General features: G+C 40.7%; 1 protein-coding gene across 2 annotated transcripts; it reads left to right on the top strand.

Annotated features, from left to right (window-relative positions):
- On the top strand, positions 1–10,278 carry LOC109029967 (uncharacterized). 2 transcript variants are annotated; one of them, XM_019040720.2, is made up of 2 exons: positions 1–166; positions 9,897–10,278. In XM_019040720.2, the coding sequence occupies exons 1-2, from the start codon at positions 113–115 to the stop codon at positions 10,146–10,148; spliced, it is 306 nt and encodes a 101-aa protein (XP_018896265.1). In that variant the 5' UTR covers positions 1–112; the 3' UTR covers positions 10,149–10,278. The 2 variants fall into 2 exon arrangements, with proteins under 2 accessions (XP_018896265.1, XP_018896258.2); XM_019040713.2 differs by lacking the exon at positions 9,897–10,278 and adding an exon at positions 5,330–5,770 and having other exon boundaries at positions 11–166.
- The last annotated feature ends 6,248 nt before the right edge of the window (positions 10,279–16,526 follow it).

Genomic DNA, 16,526 nt, shown 5'->3' with positions numbered 1-16,526 from the left:
AGATCGTAAAACCCTATGATTGGGGTTTGAGCCGAGCCGAGCTTTGACTTAAAAGAGCGGGCCACCCGTCTCCTCGTTCGCAGTGTCCCCGAAGAACGACGCCGAGACCATCATGCAGTTCCTCAAGATCAACATCTTCCTCCTCGTCGCCATCGCCGCAACCCTGGTACGTAACCGTCCTGTCGACTTCTCTAAAGTCTGCGTATAGTCTCCGTATAGTTTGACTCTATACTCTATATGAATTACATTTTGCAATAAGGAACCACTATTTCTAGCTCATTTTAGAAACAACATATGTGCCATTGGTTTCCGTATGCGGATATGCGTTTTTATCAAAAGAGCCCAAGATAATGGTTCCTTATTGCAAAATGTAATCCATATAACCTCCTACATTCTGCCGTGTTACCGAATATTTAGAATTGGTATCCTTCAAAATTCTTTGTGGGTACGTAATCCCTGCTAAGAAATTGTCCTGGCCACTCCTATCGAGTCCTGTATGGTGTCTGTATAGTCTCTGTATAGTATGACTCTATTCTCTCTATATATAACCTCCAACATTCTGCCGTGTTACCGAAGTAAGGTCCGAATTTTCGGAACTGAGTCTCTTTCAAAATTCGTTTTGGGCACGTAAACCCTGCTGCGAAATTGCCCTGTCTACTCCTGCCGAGTCCTGTATAGTCTCTGTATAGTCTCCGTATAGCTTGACTCTATACTTCATATGGACTGCATTTTGCAATTTGGACCTGTAAATTCTGGCTCATTTGAAAAAACACTTATGAGCATGGGGAAACTAATGGCACATACGTTGTTTTTAAACCGGGCAGGAATTTATAGTTCCTAATTGCAAAATGTTGTCCATATAACCTCCAACATTCTGCCGTGTTACCGAAGTAACGCCTGAAGTTTCGAAATTGCGTCTCTTTCAAAATTCGTTTTGGGTACATAAATCCTGCTACGAAATGGTCCTATCCTCTGCTGCCGAGTCCTGTCACAGGACGCCTGTATAGTCTTTTTATAGTCTCCGTATAGCTTGACTCTATACTGTATATGGACGGCGTTTAGAAGAAAGGAACCAAGCTACATCAGCCATTGCCTTTAAATAGACGATTTAATTTTTTACAAGCGAACGTTTGGGCGGATTCCTTTGAAAATTTTAAGGAATTTGCTTCGTATTATGGAGAAAATTCAGTGAAATTTGTACGAAAATCCGCACAACCGTTCTCATTTAAAAAATTAAATTACCCGATTAAAGGCAATAGCTGATGTGGCTTGGTTCCTTTCTGCGTCACGCGGTCCATGTAGCCTTCAACATTTTGCCATGCCACCGAAGAGAGAAATAACGCCCAAATTTTCAGATTCGAGTTTCCGTTTTAGTTCTTTTTGAGTTGTATTCATAGGGTCCCACAGCCGTGTTAAGGACAAACGCCGTATGAGCCTTTAGACGCTGCCGTATTTCCTTCACTAAAAAACAAATTTACTGGGAAAATTGTGAGTATTTTTCTCCAAAATTTCCAGATAATTTTGTTAGCAATTTTATCTGAAATATCTTAGAATTTCAAGGGGTAATATCTATCCCTTCCCTCAAAAAAACTTGTTTTTTCCGGGGAAATTTGGCAACTTCCGAATGTTCATACGGCGATCGCTATCCACTTAAACTCGTGTAAAATATCCACATTTTATCGCACAATCTGGCAGCCTCGGTTGTGAAGCTGCTACGGGACTCGGGAGACTCGAGTTAGGTTCGGTTGGGTCACGCAACTAAATCTGCTTCGCGGCAATGCGGGAGGTGTCGCGCGGAAATGAAGGCGCGCTAGGTTGCATAGATCTCTTCTGCAGCTGTAATAACAACGGCGGGTTTCAAGTTTCTCTCCTTTTCTCTTCGGTGCACTGTGCCCTGTGCACGAGCAGCAAATCGATGGCTAAAGTCCACAGATGCAGTATTTCAATTCCGACGTTGCAAATCTCTACGTCAGTTGAATTTCATTGGAAGGGAACCGAATGACAGTTTTTCTCGGAAATTATGCTTATCTAATTTGAATATATTTACAGATAATGAAGATGTTGCAAGTGTGAGAAATTTGCGATTTGTATGTTGATTCTTGTGTAAAAGTTCGCGAGAAACACGATGGTGCCACTGGTTTTCTCTGAAATTAACTCTCAAGCTCAAAAAAAAAGCTCTCAAGTTGAGGCCAAAATGGAGGGAATATCCCACGCTATCCTGAGAGTCCACCTCTACATGAAGACAAACTCTCCATGCAAAGATAGGGGGCAAATACATTGACAGGGCTGCCACTTTATTTGGGGACTTCAAAACTGAAAACACGGCATCACTGCTAATGTATTTGCTCCCTATCTTTGCATGGAGAGTTTGTTTTGATGTAGAGGTGGACTCTCAGGGTAGGGTGGGATATCCCCTCCATTTTGGCCTCAAGTTGAGAGCTTTTTTTGAGCTTGGGAGTTGGTTTCAGAGAAAACCAGTGGGACCATCGTGTTTCTCGCAAACTTTTACATAAAAATTAACCGTCAAATCGCTAATTCCTCACTTATGAAACATCTTCATTAACTGTGCTGTGCCCGGGTTTCCAAGCGGCCACCCATCTAAGTACTAACTACGCCGACGTTGCTGAACTTCGGTGATCGCCCGAGCGTTGCTGCTACTCAGCCACGGACGCTCGCGTGGGATGCTCCTGGATGTTACGCGCGGAGTCTCGCAAACGTGCGAGATTCTCTATACTGTTTGCTGGAGGAACCTGCGAATGAGTTCCTCATACTTATATTTCGCAAAGCGCACAATAAATAATTTTTGGGCTCTCTGAAAATCTTAAATTTTCATGCTTAGCCCTTTGGTTCTCGATTAGAAATCCAACAACGGGGACGAAGAAGAAGAGGAAGAGAAAGAAGAAGAAGAAGAAGAAAGAGATAGAGAAAACAAGAAGGGGATAAGAGCCCGCACCAAATAGCAGATAATCGTGATCTAACCACCTGATCTTCCCGTGCTTTTTTCTAGCCGATCCGACGCCATTTTTTCCTTTACCTGTGGAAAGTAACATAAAATCGAAACCATTTTCATTTTTGGATCTCAGCTGATTTTTCGGCAAAAATGTGCCTTCAACTCGCTTTTCAGGGATTTGACGTTTTTATTGAAGAACGATATCAGTGCCCCAGAGCCAGGAGGTACCTGATGCACACTTTTAGAAAAATCGAGTTTGTGGCGTTTTCAAAATCTCCATTAACAGTTCCGTTCGTATGGAAAATTCTGTAGCCCTATCTTACGACGGTTATGAGATACGGAGTTTCAAAAATTGCAATTTACATGGAAATCAATAGGGCCGATGCACGCTTTTCTCCTGATATCTCAAAAATACTAAAATGCAGTTAGGTATCTATTGGCTCTAGCAAAAAAAAAAACAACTTAAATCGGGACTAAGGCCGCAAATAATAACAAGAACACATGAAATAAAATAAAAAACCCGGGACGTTTCGCAGGGATCACACCCGCATTTTCAACCGGCAAAACAAAGAAACTTAGGAAAAAATCACTATGAGCCTCGCCGCTGTTACTGTGTGTGTTTTGGCTCTAGGGCACTGATATGTTGTGCTTTCTAAAAAAAAACACCCATGCAACCTTTTTAAAATTTAAATTTTCTTGTTGTTTTTTTTCGTTGTTTTTTTACTAAAGAGCCGACGAGACAGTCAAGGACATCGACCAGAGTGGAAAGGAAATCGAAATTTCAAAAATCAACATCTTTGGGGTTTTTTTTTGCACTAAGTGTTAGGTATCATCAATAGAGACGCCAAATCCTCGAGAGGCGATCTGTGGACGAAATTGCGTCGAAAAGTTGGCTGAATTCGAAGAAAAATATATGGTTTCGATTTTCCGATTTATTTGTCAGAAGATTTAAAAAACAGGTCGTCGGGTGTCTGATTGGCCGAAAAAAAGGCACAAAAAGATCAGGTGGTCACGCATCTCTGCTATTGAATACGGTTTCTTACTTTCTTGTTGGACAGAAGGAAAAAAAAACTCACGGCTCATGTCGGAATGGGTCAGTTGCGCTGGTCACAGAATCGTGTTTTGATGGTTGATTTCTTTGGATTAGCGAAGACTAATAAGATCTGTCCAAACAGCAACTTTCTACGTTCAATATTAACCGAGTTATCGCCATTTGAAAAATTACATTTGTGACGTCATCCACCGCGGCAGTGACACCCTTGGTTTCTTCCACCTTGCTTTTATCCGAGTTTCACGTTGAGTAACCGGTGCAAATGTGTGCTTCACTCATCAATGAAAGTAAAGTGGAAAAACCGAGGGTGTCACTACCGCGGTGGATGACGTCATAAACAGCATTTTCTAAAGCGCGATATCTCAATTAGTATTGAATATATAAAGTTGCTGTTTGGATGGATCTTGTTATTTTTAGCTAACCTACAAGAGTCAAACATCGAACAAGGGTTCTGTGCCTTGCGCATTTAAGCCGTTGATAGGGTTCCTTTTGATTTAAATACGTCCTATTCTGCCGTGCTAAGGAAGGTCGCCGTATGAACACTCGAGAGTTGCCAAATTTCCTTCGATAAAATGTTCATTTTTGAGGAAAGTTATGAATAATTTCCCTTTTGAGCTACACCGAAAAAAATTCTCGGCGTTTTTACCAAGGTCCGTTGGTACCTTTATCATCTCACTTTCTTTACTAATTATTGGAATTTTACCAAGACAGACTGGTAAACTTATCTAAAAAGCGGTATTTTTACTGTTTTTTTCAGGTAAGAATACCACTTTTATTGGTAATCAATTCCCGGTAACTTTGCCATTTTAGCTCGGTAACTCTACTACAGTCGATAAAAAAAAATTGGCGTTTTTACCAAGGTCCAGTAAAATTACCGAGAAAGTTGAATAATTTTACCAAGATCTCTCGGTAAAATTCCCGGTAACTTTGCCATTTTAGCTCGGTAATTCTATCACAGTCGATAAAAAATATTGGCGTTTTTACAGGGGTCCAGTAAAATTACCAAGAAAGTTCAATAATTTTACCAAGATTTCTCGGTAAAATTACCAATTCCATAAATGGTATTCACAAGAAAAAACTGGGATCAAATAGAACCTGAATTCTTGGTAATTTTACCCTTTTCTTAGTAAATACGCCGAGATTTTTTTTTCAGTGTAAATTATCTGAAAAATTGAGAGGAAAATATTCATATATTTACCAGGAAATTCGCGTATTAAAGAAGAAATTCGGCAACGCCTGAAGGCTCATACGGCGTTTTCCCTTAGCACGGGAGTATTTTTCCTCTTCCTTCTCTGGCTCTCCTTCCTCATCTTCGTTGGATGTTCCAGGTGCGCGCTCAGGGCGACGATTGGAACACGGATACAGGAGTGCCGGAATGCAACGATTGCATAAAAACATGTAAAATGCAGACGAACGCGGACTACGTGTACTGTAGGTACACCTTCTGCTTCAACGACTGCATAACGGTCAACGGTGACGGCCCGACGAAGCCAAAGCCAACTGAAAGCGCAGCAGGCGGCCAACAAGGGAACCAACAAGGGAGCCAGCAAGGCAGCCAACAAGGCAACCAACAAGGGAACCAAAATGGGAACCAAAATGGGAACCAAAATGGGAACCAAGATGGGAACCAAAAAGGTCGCAGGTAGCCGAGTAAACTTTTAGTGATGCAGCTCATGACGTCATCGTGGAGCTCGGAGGATAGCTGAGCGGGTTTCTTAAGCGTGTTTCTTCTGTCGAACAATAAAGTGTCTTTTGTATCCTCTGAAAAATATTCATCTTCTCACTCGACCCTAAAGTACTTTTTTATGGAGTGTTAGTCGAAGACATCCCGAGCGCAAGATCCAAGAGCGCAAATCAGATGTGCGCTTTTGGGTGGTGGCTTGTTTGCGCAAATGGCAGTTTGGTTTTGGGGCGACAGAGAGGTAGAAAAGAGAAGGAATCAAGTGGTCAGTAGCTGGCCTAACCTAACCTGACGCAAGGTTAGGTCAAATGTTGGGTTAAAGGTATCACTTTTCTCCCTGCCGGTTATTTTTTGGTTTATAATCCATTAGGAACCTGCCTACAGGTGGGTGTGGCTTATCTGTATGCTAAAAAGAAAAGTCGGAAAAGTTTGCGCTTTTGGACGACTACTTGTGTTTAAAATTTCCGGTTTCGGTTCGTGCATTTTTGCGCTTTTGGGAATTTGCGCTTTTAGATAAAGTCCGTTGGAGTATCTGAATGGAGAGAATAAAAGAACCGCCTTTTTAGCTTGAAAATCCATCTTGTCTTCCTTGATGCCACTCCGAATAAATCTAAGGTCATTAAGAGCAGCTAACCTATGATATCAGCGTTCTTCTTACTTTTTTTCCTATAGAAACTTCTTGGGGGGATAGCCATAGGTCAAATATGATAAAATTAAAATATGATGTTCGCTGCCAGCTCATGATGGAGCTCTAAGCTTCGAAACGCGTCCCCTATAATTAATTTTACCGCAAATGAGTACCAAACATTTTCATCACTTTTTCCCCTGCCGGTTATTTGGCTTATTTAGGCATTAGGAACCTGCCTGCAACAGGGTGAGGCTTTTCTGTATGCCAATAAGAAAAGTTGGAAGAGTTCAGTTCCCCGGCTTCGAATGGATGCCAATTCATAAAAAAAAATAATAATAGTAAAAAAAAAGTTTCAGTGAAGTTTCATACCAATCGGAATATTTTAGAGCTATCGCCTTTTTTTTATCTTGATTTGCCAATTTTCACCTCCAGCGCATAATTGAAGAATTTGCAATTTCACATAAGAGTCACCTTCGAAATGATTTCTTTTTTGAAAAATATTACCGATTAGATGAATCCATCGGAACAGATTTCCTCAAAGATCGAAAAAAAATTGTGCATGTTCTCCAACAAAATAAGCCAAAATAAAATTTTTCCCAACTTTTAAATAGGTTCCAGGGGCGATTGAACCGAAAAAAGTATACTCTAAACAGCAAATTTATTTTGAAAAACAATTTTTTTTAAATAATTAAAAAATACAACTATTACTTTCCGAGCAGCCATTCAAGTCGGAAAACCCGTTTTACTCTTAATGCTGCACTAGCACTGCTACGCATCTTCAAGTAGCACAGTGCAACGAAAATATTGAAATCCAATTGCAATTTGATTTCAATAAAATGATAATTTTTTTACCTTTAAATTGCAATATTTTTACATAATTTAGTCGATTTATGCCGATTTTAAACAATCAAAAAAGGGAGCTCCTTGTGTCAAAAAGATAGGCAATACGCAATGCAATGAAAAATTGCAACTTTTTTCACTTTTATTACAATAAGTTTCAATAAATGGGTCCCCTTCAAATAGGAGCTAGGCAACATACACAACACTCAATGGAATTTCAATATTTTTACAACGTAATTGCTACTTATTGTAATCTGCTCTACTTGGGTCTTGGTGGACTCCTGGAGTGTTCTCCCACAAATTTTACTTTTGCGGTTCCTAAATATCATGATTTTGTTAATTTTAGTTAAATAAAAAATCATTACCAGGGACGGATTCAACTACTTGCCGCCCATGGGCCGCCTATATTTTGCCGCCCCCTTCTCATTCGTTTTGAAACTCGATAAAAACCATCAAATAAACGTGCCAGCGGGGGAGCGGTGCATAAGACGCATTTACTCGTCTTGAACACATTTTTTGGGAAAGCCCTGTCAACACTACTAGCAAAAGTTCACGGAACTTTGCGCGAAAGTTAAGTTCCGTAAACCTATCTCTGTGTGGACAAGGCCTTCCATTCATAAGAAATGAACGAAAAAATTATGAAAGAACAAACATAAATGTGGTTCAATGATTTTAACTTCTGCCGCCGCGCCGCGCTGGCAATGCGTTAAGTATTCCGACAGTTTTGTAGGTGCTATGAGTTTCACACCGACGACCGCTGCTGACCGCACTGTGTTTGATGCAATGCGTGAAGTATTCGTGCAGTCTTGTAGGCGCTAATATGTGTTACATGCCGATCGCCGCGCCGAGGGCTTCTTCTTCTCATCTCAAGTCTTCGTTATCATTTCTCTCTAAGCCGCGCCGTTCTAGACCGAATTGCGTGTTTGATTTCTCTCGTAACTCGACTTATTGAGGGTGCTGTCTCTTGTATCACTAAGAGACGACAAAATTAGAAATTACTATACTCTAAGGAAATGACAGATTTTGTCGCCTTTTCTCGTTTGTAATTTTTTTTATACCTACATTTAAAAAAAAAAAATTGCAAAATTTGCCGCGCCTTAGATTTGCCGCCATGGGCCGCGGCCCATGTGGCCACCCCCTTAATCCGGCCCTGGTGCAATGATTCATTACACAGTACCTGAGAATTCGATTTCTAAATTTTCTGCTGTATTTTTTACGTGAAATTTTGAAGAGAAAACACGCAACGGAGTGATACACCCTGTACGCGCGTACACCCTGTCTAGCGTCGTATTTTAGCTCCGAATCTCGGTGTCTCTCCGAGAAAAATATTTTTATTTTAAGAATAATGCGCTCATGATGGAGAGAATAAGTACCAAAAATATAACGTGCGGAAGATTATGCATCTGACTGACAGTGAGTAACATATTGACAAAGCCTGATTGGGAAATGATAGGGATCTGTTGGGGGGGGGGGGTTTGGGCAACGACCTTAGTGGCAACCAGTTTCCATGTAGTTGGACGTCATAACATTTTGCATTGCGGTAATAATATTTTAGGGCCGAATAAGGATCCCATGTGCTGTAAATTTTCCTACATCGGCGGGTACTCCTTCCTCTTGTTCTTGTTGTTCTTAATATCATTATTCTTATTATTGTTTTTAACTCGGAAGAGGAATCACTTCCGGTGTAAGTATTACTGGTATGATGATATTGGCCACTGGCCAAAGTCAGCTATATACACTAACTAGCTTGAATAAATAAAAAACAAAGAAAAATTAAAAAAGAATGATTAAAAAAATAATCTATATTTAGAAACGACCTGACAATACTTAACGTGCTTATGACAACGGACTTCTGCATTGAATGAAGCAGGTAACTCTCTGGTCTCGAAGGTGTTTAATTATTAACAATTATTATTATTATACTTTATTCTCTTCTTCCTCCTTCTTCTTCCTCTTTTTTTTTCTCTGCTATCTTCCTATTCTCTTCTCTCCTTCTTCCTTTTCTCTCAGTCTTCTTCCCGTTCTTTCTCTCCCTCTTCCTCTTCCTCTGCTATCTTCCTATTCTCTTCTCTCCTTCTTCCTTTTCTCTCAGTCTTCTTCCCGTTCTTTCTCTCCCTCAACTTTTTCCCGTTCTCCTCTCTCGTCTACTCTTTTTTCTCTTTTTCTCGCTCTCAGTGTCATTCTTCTTTTTCTTCTCTGCTTCTTTCTATTCTTCGTCTATCTCTGAGCCTACCTCTTCCTCCTCCTTCAGCTTCTTCTTTTTCTTCTTTTTCACGTTCTTCTCCTTTGTCTACCTCTCCTTCTCCTCCTTCGTCTACTTCTCGTTCTCCACCTCCGTCCACCTCTCGTTCCTCTTTTTCGTCTACTTCTTATTCATATTTTTCTTTTCCCCATTATCATTATTCTTCCTCTTCGTCTTCCACTTTTTCCGAATTCTTCTTCCCGTACCCTCTCGTCTTTAGGTTCTTATTCCCGCTTTTCTTCTCGTCCCCGCTTTCTTCTTCCTCATCCTCTCGTCCTCCTTTTTCTCCTTTCCGCTCTTTTCCTCTTTCCTCTTCTCTCCGATCTTTTCCTTTCTTCCTTCCTTCTTGTTATCATTCTCCTGCCATTCTCCGGCCATTTTCCCTTCCGTCCCACTCGGATCTGCCCTGGAGAGGTAAGGTGAGCGCATTTGCGAATGATCCAGAATCAGAAACAGTAGTTGCTCTATGGGAAAATGTAGCCGAATTTGTTGCGGATTTTGCAGGTTCTCGGGCAGGACGGAGGTGCGGAGTACGATTGGGAGGAGGACACCGGGGTAGAGGAGTGCAATAGCTGCATCCCCAAGTGCAAGATGGAGACCAACGCCGACTACGTCTTCTGCAGGTACAGCTACTGCGCTACCGAGTGCGGCCCCGCTAACGAAGGCAAACCCAAACCATCGCCAAAACCGAAGCCAGCGGCCGCAGGCGGTCCCGGAGCTGCCCCCGGCAACGCTCCCGCCGCCGGTGGGCGTTAGAGAAGTAGGCGGAGCCACCCGAGAGGAGCTTCGACGATGTCCCCAGGACTGGCCCACGCAGTTCTTACTCCAGTTTCCTCAACGTCTTTCTTCAGTCAAATAATAAAGAGTTTTTCATGTCTTCTATAAACATTTTTGATTTTCTCACCTGAACCTCGAGGCCATTTTTAAAACGTCCCTATTTCTCGTCCTTTTTCTTCTTCCTCTTTTTCTTTCTTATCTTTACTTCCTCTTCTTCTTCATTTCCTCTTCTTCTTTTTACTTCTTTTTCTTCTTTTTCTTCTTTTTCTTCTTTTTCTTCTTTTTCTTCTTTTTCTTCTTTTTCTTCTTTTTCTTCTTTTCTTCCTTTTCTTCTTTTTCTTCTTTCTTCTCCTTTCTTCTTTTCTCTCCTTTCTCTCCTTTCTCTCTTTTCTTCCTTTCTCTTCTTTTTCTTCTTTTTCTTCTTTTTCTTCTTTTTCTCTTCTTTTCTTCTTTTCTTCTTTTTCTTCTCTTCTTCTTTTTTCTTCCTTCTTCTCCTTCTCTTCTTCCTCTTTCTTTTCTTCTTTCCTTCTTTTCTCTTCTTCTTTTCTTTCTCTTCTTACTTACTTCTTTCTCCTAACGGAGCAGATCAATCGATAAATCGCAAAGCACGCCACGCCACAGTATAATATTTGTTTTTATCAAAATTTCACGTAGATCACGGATTGCACAACGGAAATTATTGAAAATAACTCCTCACCAAGAGATCAACGTTTTCCGAATTAAATTAACATCGTCAAATCGACAAAATAAATATAGTCTATTTTCTTAGTACGGCGTTAAAGTCTCCGCGAATATGGATATTTCTCAATTTGGAGCTATGGTGAAAAATCGATTATAATTATTTAAAGGTCTTCGTTGCGAACACTCTATTGATCGATCCTTTCCCATAGGTGTGAAGGGCAGATCAATTCGTAATCCGCAAGGCGCGCCACGCTACTGTATAATATTTGTTTTTATCAAAATTTCACGTAGATCACGGATTGCACAACGGAAATTATTGAAAATAACTCCTCAACAAGAGATCAACGTTTTCCGAATTAAATAAACATCGTCAAATCGACAAAATAAATATAGTCTATTTTCTTAGTGCGGCGTTAAAGTCTCCGCGAATATGGATATTTGAATTTGGAGCTATGGTGAAAAATCGATTATAATTATTTAAAGGTATTCGTTGCAAACGCTCTATTTATCAATCCTTTCCCATAGGTTTAAACGGCAGATCAATCCGTAAATCGCAAGGCGCGCCACGCCATTGGACGATAGAGTGTTAATGGACCAATACGGTGCAAGTTTAAGCATTGTGATACATGGGTTTTCATCAAATTTCACGTAAAACACGATATATACAACGAAAATTCCTGACAGTCACCCCTATGAACTATGAAGGACATTAATGTTCTATAATGCATCAATTCAAACTTTCCGTTCTTAGAATAAACAACAATCTCTTTGAGTTTAATCGCATACTAAACGTTGCAGTGACAGTTTCTACGGTAAGAAAATATGACAAATCTTAATCTCGGTGCCTTGGCTCAGCTGTTGCACGCTTTTGACTCATTGAAAACACAAAGCCAGGAAAGAACATTGCTCGATTAAGGAGCCTGCGGAATTCGTTGCAGTATGAGATTTGATTCAAGTAGACTATGCTTTTCTCTGCGGGGGGGGGGAGGAATTCGAATTTTTCGGGACCAATGCTAGATAGGAACGTTATTATCATGGTTGGGAGTTGATTCCAGTAGTTTTTGTTGCGCTAAGTGCGTTCCTGTGTGAAAGTTTAAGCAGAAGTATCCCAACTAGCATAGTGCAATGAAAATACCGAAATGAAATCGCGATTAATTGCAATAAAATTTAAAAAAAAAAAATTACCACATATTGCAATATTCTTACATCATTTGGTCAGTAAATGCCGATTTTAAACAATCAACAAAGTGAGTTCCGTGTGTGAAAAAATGAGCCGTGTGCCTTCAATCGCCAATAGATGGTGAACAAACACAACCATCCGATGCAGTAGCAATAATAAATTAGACTTCTCTTCGCTACAGGAAGAACTACAATATCTGGCTCATCCGTAAAAACATCCATGTGCTGTGCATAGGATAAATAATGGTATACATGTTGTTTCTAAACCGAGCCAAAAATTTTAGTCCCTTTTTGCTCATGTAAGTAGTCCATTGCAATTTATTTCAATCTTTGTGACATGGGATTCGGGTATCAGAATGCTTAAATTTGTACCTTGTCTAATGTGGAGTCCCTTTATGGAGACAGTTGAGACAACGCGGCTTATGAATGTCACAAACGAGAATAAAGATTACACAAATCAGACGTTCTTTGTAATCTTTGATCAACCCATTCTCGAATTTCTGTCTCCGTTCCCTCTCTCATCCCATTTGATCCTTGTCGCACCCCCGTATCCCCCATTCTCCGGTCCATTCCAGTTTATAATCTTTGCAATTGGTGAAAATGTAATCTTTCCTCCCGTTTGTGACACTGTGATGGCTTAAAATACGGGAACCGAGCCAAACCAATCAGAAATGGATTCGCATTGTCTTTACTCTCAGTATAAAGGGTCTAGTCTAATTAATGGTCAGTGGCGAGGCGCGAAAGATCGATTATCGATATTTCTCCATTTGAAGCTATGGTAAAGAATCGATTATAAGGTGTTCGCTGCGAACACCCTGTCTATCGATCCTTTCCCATAGGTTTAAATGGCAAATCAATCGATATATCGCAAAGCACGCCACGCCATTGTTAATGATCCATCCATTCCAGTGCTCCCATGTCCCGGGACTAGTACCGAAATGGGCCTGTTGCAAACTTTTGCTAGAGCAAAACTAAGAGTTGTTTCTCACAGAAAATGCCTCAAAAATCACGATGAGCGCATCGGCAAAGTCTGAAATGCACTCATAACTTCACAATCTGTGTAAGAAATTTGCGGTTTTTTGAGCTTCCCGCTTCGAAAACGATACTACAGTACAGGTGAACATTTTGTTAGAGGAGTCGTTCCATTGGCGGCAATACTCATCATGGCCGACGCCAGTCCGCCAAAACACGTGTGATGGGACGAGATAACACCTGAACAGGATTAAACCAGATAACAATCGGCGTTTACGTCCATATTTTCCTCGCCCGCCTAAATTGACCTTGAGCTCTCCTCGAATTACGCGAGGAACTGCGCAAGCGTCGGCCATGATGAATATTGCCGACGATGGAGCGACTCCTCTAACAAAATGTTCACCTGTGCAGTAGTATCGTTTTTGAAGCGGGAAGCTCAAAATAACGCAAATTTCTCTCGCAGATTGTGAATTTATGGGTGCATTTCAGACTTTGCCGATGCGCTCATCGTGATTTTTGAGGCATTATCTATAGGAAACAACTCTTCATTCTGCTCTAGCAAAGTTTGCGGCATCGGAAATTTAATTTTTACCGGAACTTTTGAAATTACCGAAATGTTTGCGAATCTTTTTGCATTTTCCGGAACTTTAACGGCACTTTTAAAAAAATCTAACAAGAATCCCGGAACTTTTGACGGACATGGAATGGAAGCACTCGATCCATTCACTTGTTCTGCTGTGCTAAGGAAAAACGCCGTATGAACCTTCAGGCGTTGCCAAATTTCTCCTAGCAAATCACTTCTTTTCAGGAAAATTCTTAAGTATTTGTCGACCAATTTCTCAGATAATTTTGTTTGTAATTTGAATCATTGAGTTCGGAAACACACCAACTGGGAAAAAAAATTGTTCAGAAAACACCTAAAACTGCGCAGTGGGCGAAGAAGTTAGTTTAAGAAAAACCTTTTTGGTGCCAAAGACAAGTACTTAGAGACTTTGTAAAGCACCAAGTTGAAATCGATACACCATGTTTGAAGACAGAGAACTAAGCGGTTAAACATTTCCGAGTTGGTGTGTGTTTGTTCTCACCGACTTTCAGATACTGATTTTTCATGGTCTGCCCTGAAAAATTTATATTTTTCGACCTGAATAACGCTTGAATATTTATATAACTTGTTGGTACAAGGTATACTGAACCGAAAAAAGAAAACCGCAGAATCGGATGGTCACCCGTTTCCCTTGAAATGACCAAACATTGGTATTTCCAATGAAATACTTCGATTTTTCCCTTTTCCTGTCGCTGATTCGAGCACTTACGATTGCAATTTCAAATTTCCTTTTACGTGCAGATGCTTCTATCTATAAGTGTTACTAAACCGTAAAAAAATGAAAATCGAAAAAAAACCCGAGTTGGTGTGTTTTCGAACTCACTGATTCATTTGATCTAAGACTTCTGAAAATTTTAAGGAAAAATATTTATAATTTTCCTCGAAAATATACATTTTATCGAAGGAAATTTGGCAACTCTCGAATGTTCATACGGCGTTCTTCCTAGCATGGCAGTTTTGTAGAGTTGTGGTGCTATTTTCCGTTGGATTTTGCAGGTTCGGCGCTCAGGACCCCAAGATGGCCCCTCAGGATAGTTGGGATACAGACGTGGGAGTTCCGGAATGCAACTCGTGCATAAAAAAATGCAAAATGGAACTTAACACGGGCTACGTGTACTGTAGATACACCTACTGCTACACCGAGTGCCTGTCAGCCAACAGCGACTCAACGAAGACTCAACCCAACTCCAACTCCGCGACAACGCCAAAAACCAACTGCGCGGAGGAGATTGAGCCAATTGGAGAGCCCGAGAACGACTCAGACACTTTGAAAGTTTGCATCTACGTGAACACAAAGCAGAGAAGCTTCAAAGTAGTTTCGCACGGTTCCACGTGAAATTCCTTTCAACAACCCAAGTAGCATTTTTCAACGGAAAAATTGCGATTTGTTACGATTTTGTCGGCGATAAAATCGCTAAGATTATCAACATCTGAGCGATTATCCTCGATCTTGTTCAAATAAAATCGTGATTTCATCGCCCGGCAATTTATCGTGATATTATCGGAACAAAAATCGCGATATATGGCGATTTAATCTCGATTTTATCGACAAAAATTGATCGCGATTTTATTGAACAAAAAATTGCGATGCACTGCGATTGAATCGCCATAAATCGCAATTTTTTATTTGATAATATTGAGATTAATTGCCACCGATATAATCGCGATAATCAACCGATAAAATCGCTATTTATCTCGATCACTGCTACTTGGGCAGCAAGTACTCCGATTATAGCTCCGATAGTTTTCGTTAAGAACGATACATTTCAAGAAAATAAGAACAATATACTTCGAAAAGATAGGATGGCCAAATGCAAATGATGCTTTTCTTTATTGCAATGTTCGAAATGTTCTCTTTTCCAAAGTCTTTGACTCCTCCACTAGAGTCAACCCAACGTATGATTGTTTAAGTCTCCCGCTTTGGCGTGGTGTTGACTGTCCTGGAGGACGCCACCTACCACCCTGAATAGAAGAAGCCCCCCTTCCAGGGGCGGACTGGCCATGGGAGCGGGGAGGCGATCGCCCCCTAACAATTGCCCGCGGAGGTCCCGAAGGTGCCCCCGCGGCGATTTTTTTCGAGTCGTCGTTTTCTTCCCGTATTATTGTAATTTTCTTATCCTTTTCAATCACTAAAAGGCCCCGAATTCCTTAAAAATTTATCTCTAAGAGACATGGAAGGTCGCCAAAAGCATTTGTGATGAAGGGACCCCCGATGAATCCTGAAAATGGGTTAATTTGAAGTTCAAGTACTGTAGAATCCAACTCCAATAATGCCTACGTGTTTAAAAAGTGTAAAATTTTCAAAATTTACCGGGGGAAGGTCCTCGGACCTTCTAAGAGGGGCCCCCAAACAACAAGAGGGGCCCTTACATTTAGGTCTCCTCCTAACCTCTCGACTACCAGTCCGCCCCTGTAGTGCCGCTACTGCAGTTTTGACCGTTAAGGCCGCAGTTTAAGGGCACGAAAGCCAGGATTGTATTTCGCAAAAAGATAATTTTTAAAAATAATGATTAAAAATTGAGAAGCAGGAGTAATTTAACTAAATAATAAAAGGAACTCAAATCAACAATATAATGCAAAACAATTTGGAAAATCTCGTCATGTAAATACAGAAGATTCGTAAACGCCTTCAATTGAAGTGTGATACCTCACGCGTTCCGGAGAGTTCAAATAGTTGTATCCCTGCGCCTTAGCAAGGCGATAGAAGTTTATTATTGAAGTAGCGTCCCCGTTTGGTTTTTTGGCTTTCCTATGCCGCTAATGCGGTTTCGACCGTTCAGGCCGAAAATCTCGTCATGTAAATACAGAAGATTCGTAAACGCCTTCAATTGAAGCGTGAGACCTCACGCGTTCCGGAGAGTTCAAATCGTTGTATCCCTGCGCCTTAGCAAGGCGATAGAAGTTTAATATTGAAGCAGCGT

Source organism: Bemisia tabaci, chromosome 10 (assembly GCF_918797505.1).
Source record: "Bemisia tabaci chromosome 10, PGI_BMITA_v3".
NCBI classification, from domain to species: domain Eukaryota; kingdom Metazoa; phylum Arthropoda; class Insecta; order Hemiptera; family Aleyrodidae; genus Bemisia; species Bemisia tabaci.
This window is presented reverse-complemented; position numbering and strand designations above follow the sequence as displayed.